This window comes from Caretta caretta, chromosome 12 (assembly GCF_965140235.1).
Source record: "Caretta caretta isolate rCarCar2 chromosome 12, rCarCar1.hap1, whole genome shotgun sequence".
NCBI classification, from domain to species: domain Eukaryota; kingdom Metazoa; phylum Chordata; order Testudines; family Cheloniidae; genus Caretta; species Caretta caretta.
The window spans coordinates 39,729,422-39,741,421 of record NC_134217.1 but is presented as its reverse complement, the minus strand read 5'-3'; the positions used below and the strand labels follow the sequence as shown (position 1 = coordinate 39,741,421).

The 12,000-nt window shown below is 41.9% G+C and overlaps 1 protein-coding gene across 9 annotated transcripts in view; it reads left to right on the top strand.

Moving 5' to 3' along the window:
* The window catches only part of GALNS (galactosamine (N-acetyl)-6-sulfatase), a 66,739-nt gene that overhangs the window by 421 nt on the left and 54,318 nt on the right, over positions 1–12,000 (top strand). For 3 of the 9 annotated variants that reach the window (XR_007359297.2, XM_048870834.2, XM_075118470.1), the window contains exons 2-4: positions 5,955–6,078; positions 7,391–7,465; positions 9,262–9,364. The exons of 1 other annotated variant lie outside the window; for it this stretch is intronic. Coding sequence is in view for 3 of the 8 variants with exons in the window: in XM_048870834.2 (XP_048726791.1) it covers positions 5,955–6,078; positions 7,391–7,465; positions 9,262–9,364 (302 nt within the window). In the remaining 5 variants the exon portion in view is untranslated. Of the gene's footprint in view, positions 1–5,954; positions 6,079–7,390; positions 9,856–12,000 lie in introns of those variants that run through there. 5 more of the 9 variants (XM_075118473.1, XM_048870841.2, XM_048870842.2 and 2 more) reach the window with 5 other exon arrangements.

Here is a 12,000-nt window from a genome sequence, read left to right as displayed (position 1 = left end):
GGGGGGTGGAGCCTGGGGGGGGTTCACTGGGGTATAGGTGGGGGGTGGAGGCTGGGGGGGTTCACTGGGGGTGTAGGTGGGGGGTTGGTCAGCGGGGGGGGTAGAGGCTGGGGGTGTAGGTGGGAGGTTGGTGACCAGGGCTGTGGAGGCTGGGGGGGGTTCACTGGGGGTGTAGGTGGGGGGTTGGTCAGCGGGGGGGTAGAGGCTGGGGGTGTAGGTGGGGAGCTGGTCACCGGGGGGGGGTGGAGGATGGGGGGGTTTCACTGGGGGTGGTGGAGGCTGGGGAGGGGGTTGTCACCTGGCTGCTTGGATGTGCGATGATTGTAGGAAGGAGGGGTTTAGATTTATTAGGAACTGGGGAAACTTTTGGGAAAGGGGGAGCCTAAACAGGGAGAATGGGCTCCACCTTAACCAAAATGGAACCAGATTCCTGGTATGTAAAATTAAAAAGGTTGTAGAACAGCTTTTAAACTAAGAGCTGGGGGAAAGCCGACAGGTGCGGAGGAGCATGTGGTTCGGATAGAGACATCCCTCAGGGGAGGATCTACTAATGGAGATTCTCTATGTCCTAATAAGGAGGAGAGTATGGAAGATAAAATACAGGTAGGATCTGATGAGAAACAGTCAAATGAAAAAAAAGTCTCATGCAATTGCTAGCAATGCCCTTCTACTATTTACATTGGCCAAACTAGACAGTCTCTTCACAAAAGATTAAATAGACACAAATCAGACATCAAGAACTGTAACATTCAAAAACCAGTAGGAGAGCACTTTAATCTCCCTGGACACTCAATAACAGACTTAAAAGTGGCCATTCTTCAACAAAAAAAACTTCAAAAACAGACTTCAACAAGAAACTGCAGAACTGGAATTAATTTGCAAACTTGACACTGTCAAATTAGGCCTGAATAAAGACTGGGAATGTCTGGGTCACTACAAAAAATAATCTTCCCTCTGTTGATACTCATCCCTTCTTGTCTACTGTTGGGAATGGGCCACTTCCACCCTGATTGAATTGGCCTCGTTAGCACTGACCCCCCACTTGGGCAACTCCCATCTTTTCATGTGCTGTATTTTTATACCTGCCTATTATATTTTCCACGTGGTGCATCTGATGAAGTGGGTTATAGCCCACAAAAACTTATGCCCAAATAAATTTGTTATTCTCTAAGGGTGCCACAAAGATTCCTTGTTGTTTTTGCTGATACAGACAGGCTACGTAGTCCTCTGAAACCTGTCATCATGTAATGGGTGACGGCTAAAAAGTGACAAGTTTTTAAAATGCTTATATACCAATGCTAGAAGTCTAAATAATAAGAGGGGTGAACTAGAGTGCCTTGTATTAAATTAGGATATTGATATAATAGGCGTCACAGAAACTTGGTGGAATGAGGATAATCAGTGGGACATAGTAATATGTACGAAGGCCAGAATTGGGGGGGAAGGGCGCTTAAGGATTGGGTTTGCAAGGCCTCAGTCTTGCAAACTACTCCATGTGGCTGCACCGCTGAACCAACACCAATGAAGTCAACAGGGCTCCGTGCGAGCACAGGGGTCTGCCCATGTGGAATAACATTTATAATCGGGTCATTATTCACTCTTAGAACAACTTACGCATGATAAATATTAAAAATCGTTTACAATGATATTTGTTTAGTGGCAGCGTTTTGGGAGTGTTCTTGGAATTTGGGTTAACTATTTGAATAAAATTATCTGATACCAGTCATTGTTTCTTTATCAGATTAAAAATCTTCATTTGTATTCTGAAAATTGGAATGCTCTGATGTGCCCCTTCAAGCCCTTTCCAGATTTTATGTAAAAGTTGTAAAGCGGTGGAGAGGCGTATCTGGACCCTGAATACTTTAACAGCTGCGTTTGGATTAGTGCGTTATTGCCCCAGTCTGTGCTGGGTACGTCTACACTGCAGTTCGACACCTGTGGGGTTGGTACGTGCCAGCTGTCTCCGGCACGCAGGGTTTGGGTCACAGGGCTGTTTAACTGTGATGTAGAGCGCCTGCACTCTGGGACCCTCCCATCTCGCACGATCCTAGAACCCAGGCTTCAGCCTGAGCCCAAACATCTACATCACAGTTAAACAGCCCCTTAGCTCAAGCCCCACAAGTTTGAGTCAGCTGGCATGGGCCAGCCGGAGGTTTCTAATTGCAGTGTAAACATACCCACTAAGGCACCTATCTTGCAAAAAAACATATGCATGCCTTTAACTTCACACCCATTGGTAGTCTTACTGAAGACAAATGGGACTACTCAGATGCATAGAGTTAAGCATGCATGTAAGTCTTTGTGGGATCAGGAGCTAAGCACCTATGTGTTTTTTCTAGTAGTCTAGTCATAGACAGCCCTAGTTATTGTGATTCAGCTACTGCCTTTGGAAAATTATTCCATTGACTAACTGATCACACTGTTGGAAAATGTTTCTGAATTTTTAACTTGAATTTTTCAGGGTATTACTACTTCTTATTCCACCCTTAATCTCCTAAAATAGTTGGCTTCCCCTTTTGAAGTCATTGTTACCAAAGCCATGTCTATGCTACAAAAATATCCATTTGTGTCAGCAGTGGGTGTGGTTGAACCAGTGCAGAACAGAGTACAGCTCAAGTGTGGACAAGGACAAACCATGTTCAGCACATTTTCAGAAATTGGTTAAAATTAGGGCTGTCAAGTGATTAAAAAAATTAATCGTGATTAATCGAGTGATTTAAAAAATTTATTGCGCGATTAATCACACTGTTGAACAATAATAGAATACTATTTATTTAAATATTTTTGGATGTTTTCTACATTTTCAAATATATTTATTTCAGTTACAACAGAATACAAAGTGTACGGTGCTCATTTTATATTTATTTTTATTACAAGTATTTGCAATGAAAAAAAACAAAAGAAATAGTATTTTTCAAAGCACCTAATACAAGGACTGTAGTGCAGTCTCTTTATCATGAAAGTTGAATTTAAAAATGTAGAATTATGTATTTTTAAAAAATGCATTCAAAAATAAAACAATGTAAAATTTTGGAGCCTGCAAGTCCACTCAGTCCTACTTCTTGTTCAGACAATCACTCAGACAAACAAGTTTGTTTACATTTGTAGGAGATAATGCTGCCTGCTTGTTGTTTACAATGTCATCTGAAAGTGAGAACAGGTGTTCTCATGGCACTGTTGCAGCCAGTGTTGCAAGATGTTTACGTGCAAGATGCGCTAAAGATTCATATGTCCCTTCATGCTTCAACCACTATTCCAGGGTACATGTGTCCATGCTGATGATGGGTTCTGCTCGATAACAATCCAAAGCAGTGTGGACCCATGCATGTTCATGTTCATTATCTGAGTCAGATGCCACCAGCAAAAGATGGATTTTCTTTTTTGGAGGTTCAGGTTTTGTAGGTTCCGCATCAGAGTGTTGCTCTTTTAAGACTTCTGAAAGCATGCTCCGTGCCTCGTCCCTCTCAGATTTTGTAAGGCATTTTAAATTCTTAAACCTTGAGTTGAGTGCTGTAGCTATCTTTAGAAAGTTCACATTGGTATCTTCTTTGCATTTTGTCAAACTTGCAGTGAAAGTGTTCTTAAAATGAACATGTGCTGGGTCATCATCCAGGACTGCTATAACATGAAATATATGGCAGAATGCAGGTAAAACAGAGCAGGGGACATACAATTTCCCCCAAGGAGTTCAGTCACAAATTTAATTAATGCATTATTTTTTTAACAAGCGTCATCAGCATGGAAGCACATCCTCTGGAATGGTGGTCGAAGCAGGAAGGGGCATATGAACGTTTGGCATATCTGGCATATAAATACCTTGCAATGCCGGCTACAAAAGTGCCATGCAAATTCCTGTTCTCACTTTCTAGTGATATTGTAAGTAAGAAGAGGGCTGAACAGAGCCTAGAAGTCCACTCAATTCTACTTCTTGAAGTTTTACATTTTGTTTTTGAGTGCAGTTATGTAACAAAAAAAAAATCTACATTTGTAAGTTGCACTTTCACAACAAAGAGATTGCACTACAGTACTTGTGTGAGGTAAATTGAAAAATACTATTTTTTTATCCTTTTTACAGTGTAAATATTTGTAATAAAAAAGAATATACACTTTGATTTCAATTACAACACAGAATACAATATGTATGAAAATGTAGAAAAACACCCAAAATACAGTATTTAATAAATTTCAAAACTGATTAATCATGATTAACTCAAAAAAGTTAATCGGGTGAGTTAACTGCGATTAATCAACAGCCCTAGTTAAATCCAAACGTTGCACCACTAAGAGCTTCAGAATGAAACAAACAATAAGAAGGAAGCTGACTTCATTAATTTTCAGTGTCCATACTGAGAAAAATGCAAAGAAAAACAAATTAAATAAAGAGCAAAAATCTCAGATGAATTAGTTTTAAAATTCTTTGCCTTTAACCGTCTATGATGGTGTTAGTAACATAGTTAAATAAATGTATTTGTTTACAAGATAGGATTTTTAAGTTGGCAGTGTCCCCTCAAGTTGCTTCTCTTTGAAGATCTGCATTTATTTCTTTGGATCCTTTCTTGGCAGGAATGTGTTGCACGTAGTTTTGAGCTTCTCAGAAAGCTAGTGGAGGGTGCGTATGGGCCAGAGGTGGTGTGCCAACTCATAGCTGTCACCTACCTGGCCACCTTGTGATGACTTGATGTAGCTGCCCACCTACATTTCCCATTTCGTATTCAGGATTATTTTCTCCCAAGTGAACTTTAATTTTTGGGACAGGGATAATCTCTCCATATATCTTTGTATAGCACCAAGCATAATGTGGCGCAGGCCCTGACTGGAGCTTCTGGCTGCTACAGTAATAAAAATAAACCTTCCTTTGGGCTTTTGCCTGTTTCTCTGATCTTTTGGAAGTATCTGTGCCTCCTCCATTGTGTCAATGAATTTGATCACTATACTTTTCTTTTCTCCTTCCTTATTGCTGGTAAAGATATTGAACAATACAGAACTCAACACTGACCCCTTTGGAACTCTTCTTAATTCCATGTCTTGGATTTATGTTGTACCATTTCATTGCTCTCTGCTCACGATCCATCAGACAGCTTTGTGTCTTTTCTGCAGTATTCTTTGTTCTGATGTCTCTGTTAGACTCTCAAATGGGGCTTCATTGAAAGCTTTCCCAAGATCTAGATGTATTACGTTCTCTGCATTTCTTTTGCCCACCTGATACGTGGCTGTAGTAAAGAAAGCTTTTGAATATTTAAGGCAGAGTATAATCTTTATGCAGGCATAGTGCCTAATTGCTCATTAAATTGCTCCCTTTTTGCTTCAATATTGTTTTTCAGGATTGAAATTAGCCAAATGGGTTGGTAATTTTCTAGAGCTCCCTTTTTTTGCCCAAAAGAGGCTCCTGAGCAGGAGCTGTATGGTCACATTGGCTTAGGGCAAAGATGTGTGGCTACACTATGGTAAGACCATCATCTGGCAAACTGGCATAGACAAATGGTGTGATAATGGCACACTTCTCTCCTGAGCTTCGCTTTTAAAGGATACTCCTCAATGCCCTCAGTTATTATGTAACCCTACTTTTTTACTTAGATCTTCACTGTGCATTTCTGATTACATATATCCAGTATTTGGAAATGTAGGCCTGCAGTGTATAATTTTATAATTAAGATGCTGGACCGAGACTGAAGAGATCTGGGTTCTGTTCCCAGTTTTGCAATAGATTTCTTTTGTCACCTTGGGCAAGTCACTTAATTTCTCTCTGTCCGTCAGTTCTGATCTATAAATGGTGGCAGTAATACTTCACAGAAGGGTTGTGAGGATAAATTCACATAGTGTATGTGATATTATAGTGATGAGCACTATAGAAGAGCTTATAAAAATAAAAATTCTACTCTGGTCCAGAAGGTAGTACAGTAGTTTACAGAAAGCTAAAATTACTTCTGTGTCTTTTTGGTATGGTCTTTCTGCAGATGGGTTGGGGTGATCTGGGAGTGTTTGGAGAGCCCTCTAAAGAAACCCCTAACTTGGACCAGATGGCTTCAGAAGGGATGCTCTTCCCAAATTTCTACACTGCTAACCCTCTGTGCTCTCCGTGTAAGTAAACTTCAGTTTATACTACCATGTAAAATTGCCACCTTCTGAGAAGATTGGGATGTTTGCCAGCATCTTACATAAACTAGCAACCAAACCAGTGATTACCCTTAAGGCAGTGTTAGGATTTGGAGCTTTCATCTTGCATTTTGCTTCCTTTTAATTTTTTTCTTGAGGAAAAACTACAATCTTCTGTTAATACAAAACAGTATTTTAGTCATCAAAACATTTCATTTAAAGGATTTTTTTTTATTCTGTTTTAGCCTTCAGGCCTCTGCTGCTGAATTATTTCATCTCTTCCCTCTTCGGGGCAATCAGACAAAACAGTATCTAAATCTTTGTTGGACAAATCCAACAGGAAGGAAGCACACAATGGGCTTGATTCTTTTCTGTAGGCAGAACTTCCATTGACTTTGGGACTTTCATGCATGGAGCAACTATACGTTCCTGCCCATTGTCGTCATTGTTAGCCACTAAGAGATTTAGAGAGGGGAAAAGGGACAAACCCATTTGAGTCCCATGTAGATTTTACATCTTTGTCACTGTGTCTGGTTCTTCAAGTCTGATTGCCAGCTGACAGCTAAAATATAAAGGAGAAAAGAGGACTTTCTGGGGCCTCCATTCAGGAAAATGTTTAACCATATGTTTAAGTCCAAACCCATTCAGGAAAGCACTAAAACACCTGCTTAAGTCCCATTTACTTCAGTAGGATTTAAGCAGATGCTTAAAGTTAAACATCTGCTTAACTACTTTCCTGAATCAGAGCCTTGATCTTTATCATGCTACAGATGGATACCTTGCCTTTGTTCATTGTAGAAGTAGATAAAATGGTTTTGCCAAGGCAAGATAATGAATGTAAATTTAGCAAATAACTGATTTATCTTAGCTAGATTAAGATGTCTCCCATATACTCACCCCAGAAATACTGTTTAAAGTTACTTGGACAGAATGGCAGCTGCATTTCCTATCTGGAGGTGGTCACGTTTCAGTAGTGGGTAAACTGCTTTCTGCACACAAGGGCCAGATTCCAATCTCAGTGGAACTGGAGTAACTCCATTAACATCAGTGGTGTCACTTTGGATTTATGCTAGTGTGGCTGTTATCAGAATCTGGCCAAGTACGTACATCACTTTAGGATCCTTTGTGTTGATGATTACTCTTATCAACTAAACAGTAATATATAGCAGAAATTCCCTACAATCTCCAGTCGTTATGCGGTCATCAGCCAAAACATGACCTCTAAAGCAGATAATTTGTATAAAGAAAATAAGACACCCAATTCATGCTTTCTTTGTTTTGATTGTTTTATCTGCAGCACGGGCAGCGCTGTTGACGGGACGTCTCCCCATCAGGAATGGGTTCTACACCACGAATGCACATGCCAGAAATGGTGCGAACATCAGTGCTGCTTCTCCTGGAAATGCTTTTTCTTCCTTTATTCTTTGCCTTTTCGCTTAGCAGCAGGCATGGCTGAATATTGGCATTTGGCTCTGTGTTCTCCCTTCATGGGTTTTCCAGGAGGTACATTTTCAGAGTGACAACAAGGGATTGGCATGTAGCTCCACTGCACTTAATAAGAACAGGTGTGAAGTCTATTGCTTCTTACACATGATGCTGGAAAGGACGGACATCGCCAAATGTTCGCATTAAGCAAAAAGACCTAAGTTAAAATGTTAATCTGTTTGCTTCTGCTGGCTGAGATGTTGTTTCCTTGGGTGGGCTAATAAACATTGAGTGAAAGAAGAAAAGTGACATGGGATATGGTGTTAACGTCCTAGGTTAAGAACAAGCTGTTTAAAATCCAGTCTGTCATGGGGTTTACTAATCACTGCTGGGACACCTCCTTGTAGTTCATCTGGGGATTAGCTCTTGACCAGTCTAATGCCCCCTCCTTCAGTTGCTCATCCCACAGTCTCTCTCTCTCTGGACTCGGGTTGCTCCCTCTTTTGATCCGCTAGCCAGTCAGTGCCACTTTTCCAGTGGCCAGTAGGGGAATCCAGGCCTGCCCACTACTCGGGGTTCCAGTCCAGGGACACTATGCCCAGCAACCACAGTCTGCTCCAGCTCTAACCTTGTTGCCAATTCCATGGGCTTTTTCCTGCCTTTCTTCCCTATCTTCTGGCCCCCCTCTTCTCCCTGTGGCTATGTCACCCTCCCCTTGGGTTCTTGCCAGAGTCTGTATTCTAAGGCAGGATCCCAGGGCTTACCCCCCCTCAGGCCACCTCCTCATCTCTGATCAATTGCCTTCCTCACTAGGGAGTGACTGCAGAGCTCCTCCCTGCAGCCCTTCTCCTCCCACCAACTTCCTCTCTTTAGAAGCCTATCCCAACTCCTCCTCCAGCAGGGCTTCATCAGCTGTTAGGCCTTAGTAGTCCCTGCCTTGCTTCCTGATGCAACCTGTCCTGTAAGGTTAATTGGCCATTTTTAACAGGTTCAAGTCTTGTGTGGGGCGAACACCGTATCATACAGTCTTACAGAAGTAAACCTTTCCCAGCCAGTTAAACAAGGACAGTTACATAACACGATGCTGTCTGCCAGGAGAGCTCTCCTCCAGAACTCATGAAGGAATGTACCTGCTCAGAATGTCTTTGGGTAGATCTAGTTGGTGTCTAGTTCTAAAATTAGAGGTGCTTTATGAGACCATGCATTCTGGGCACACACAGCTACCTATTGGTTCACACTGTCCATCAGTAGGAGAACTTGGGTATCTCCTAACTCACTGACGGTTGTGCCCTGTGTTCTCAACTACAAAATATTGGAGGCACGCTATTTTGGATCAGCCAGTGCATTTTGAGCAAGTCCATTTGTCCTTTATTTAATTAATCCTTTGACTTATAAAAATGCACTAATTGTAGATAACTTCAAGCAGTTTGGCAAAAGTATAAACCAAACGGCCCCAATTTGCTCTCCTTACAGCCACCCCTACCTGCATCTACACTGTCCCTCCAGCCAACAAAGGCTGCATGTGTGAAGGGCTCTCTTACCTGGGTCAGTGAGTTTGCTGAGTCAGCTTGTTTCCAGACCTGGTGGGCTAGAGAATTTGAATCCTATACTATAGTATTGTTGGACCCTTGAACTAGCCCAATTTTTGGTCCAAATAAGCTTATAGGGATGTGTCCATAAGCTTTCATGACCTGCTTGCTAGCCTTAGTGATGAGTTAAAAAACATGTTCTTGTTTTATACAGCCTATACGCCACAAGAGATAGTAGGGGGAATCCCAGATTCTGAGCTGCTGCTTCCAGAATTGCTGAAGAAGGCGGGATATGTCAGTAAGATCATTGGCAAATGGTAAACTTGTCTTGAGATTCCTTGTTTGTATGTGTGTGTGATTCAGTAATGCGGAGAGATTGGGAGAACCAGAGTCTGAAAAAAACTTTTCAAGCTCAAACAGCTGTCTTTTCAAATCTGGGCAGGATCTTCCCACCTGCTGTGATTAATTTCTGAATAGAGTGCTACTGATTTATAGATAGATATAGCAAAAAAAGGCCCTCAACCCTTTGTGCTTTCATTCAGCACCACATTATGTTCATTTTCATCAGAAATCACAGCGATGATCTGTTGGAGCATGTCCCTTGCCCTCTACAATTTTTTGTCTTTGGCCCCTGCTGTATATCATTGATCCTCTGCAGATAAGTCTGACTTGTAAACTGTCGGCTTTTTTTTTTTTTAAGCAGCGGAATGTTAGGATAGAAATGAAGATACAGTCACATGAAGGAAACATGCTTGATATTAGACAGAGCTACAGAGAAGAGTGATGGCCTAATCTAGCAGAGAAAAGGGTAAATAAATAGACAGCGAAAGAGTATTGACCAAAGATCTGAGTGAACTACATCCCAAGAATTTTAAAAGAACTAAGGGCTTGATCCTGTTCTCATTGAAGTCACTGACAAAACTCCATTGACTCTTATGGGTGCAGGCCCATATCTTAGCAAAGGAAACATAAGAACTTGTGAACCTAATCTTCAATAAATCATGGCAGTCAGGAGAGATACCTGGCAACTAAATGCAACTGTGGTTCCTGTGCAGGGTAGGAGGGAAAAGCTGGAGAGCTGCCAAACAAATACAATAGGCTTCTTTGATGGGATTACTATTGTAAAAGTTGAAGAGAAGCCAGCGGGCATAGAACATATGAATTTCAATAAAGAACTTCTGTGATGTGATTGAGTCCCATTGGGTTTCTAGGTCTCCATGCTGGTAATTCACAATTCATAGTAGTACTGTGTAATAAATAAATGCATAAATAATAAACTTCAAAACTGCATAGATACCAACTTGATATAACATGTTTAACAAACAGAGTGATTGTTAATAATTCAACCTTCAAGTGGGGACCAGTATTAAGGTAGTCAGTTATAGAATCCATATTATTTAACAATATTAACAATATAAAGAAAGGTATAGATTCAACTGTGATCAAATTTTCCAGCAGCACAGAAATTGGAAGGGAAGTAAATGAATCTAAGACGGTGAATTATTTATTAGCCCAAATCCAAACAACAAAGTGGCCAGGAAAAATCGGATCAGTGGGCTGAGTGCATTGAGATGCATTCAGTGCTAATAAATGTAAATTCATACAGCTAGGGAAAGGAAATAAGCAGCACAAATACATATTGGTTCCAGACAGTTATCTGGAAAGCAGCGAGTCTGGAAAACCTTCTAGTGATAATAAAAAGCAAAGTAAACATGAACTCACAATGCAGTGCCGTTGTGAACCTAAGAATTGCGGTACATCAGCTGCTTCAGAGAAGGGTGCTGGCAGATGTGAGATAATCTGACCCCATTAAAGTTTCATCGTAACCCCTATTGGTTAGCAACTGGTTTAAGCCTTAAGCATGAGGTTTTATGTCTCTCTTAACCTTCTCTTTTAAGTATTTGCTATTACAACTCTGAATATTATTTGCAGTTTTGTTATAGCCATGTTGGTCCCAGGATATTAGAGAGACAGATGGGTGAGTGGTGGGACCTTCTACCACCTGTGGAGGGTGAGGAACCCCAGTGGGCTAGCCTGTACACCACCCTGGACCTATGGCCTGCCGGGGATATCGGTTGGTGGCTCCTTCATAGAGCCGTGAACATGAGTGTGTACCTAGCACAGTTCACCCCCATCCCCGACGCCCGTCCCTTTTGCTGCTTGAGGTGCATGCCTATCTAGAATGTGCCAGGTTGCAGCCTCTAATCCAACTCCTCCAGAACCTGTTGAGGTTCTGGCTGCACTTTTCCCCACATCTATTCATATATGCCCACCGGGTCCGTGGCCCCACAAGGTAGTGAGACCTCCTTGTCAATCTCCTTCTGGCACTGGCCAAAATAGCCATCTTCAGCACCAGGAGGAGGATGCTGGATGGGGAGGTGCTTTGCGACTGTGGGGCCTATTTCTGTTCCTCCCTTGGCTCACTCATCCAGGCAGAGTTCCTCTGGGTGGCGTCCACTGGCTCCTTGGACAGCTTTGAGTAGCAGGTGGGTGCTGTCCGGGGTTCTCTGCTTGGTGTCCCCTTCTGGATCCCTAGTTTTGAATCTGTGACCTCTACTGCCTGCCCTGTTGTTTCTTCGTTGTCCCCCATATTCAGTTGAGTCCCAGGTCCAGTGACTCCTCCCCAAAGGTTGGGAGGCGCCTTTAGATGCGGACGGGCTTGCTCCCCTCTGCCTCCCAGAATTTCAATAGGGCCTTTTATTGGGCCAACTTCTGTTGGTGAGAGACACAAGCTTTTGAATTTACGCAGAACTCTTCAACTCTGGGAAAGATGCTCAGAGTGTCTCAGTTAAATAAAAGGTGAAAAAGATAAGGAGTTAACACATGTCGCAAGAGGCCACTCATAGTGAAGTTAACAATTGAAGGAGAAAAGAGGGTTTATGGGTTCCAGATTGTTGTAAATGAGACATAAATCCAGTGTCTTTATGAAGCCCATGATTTTTGCTGTCTAGCA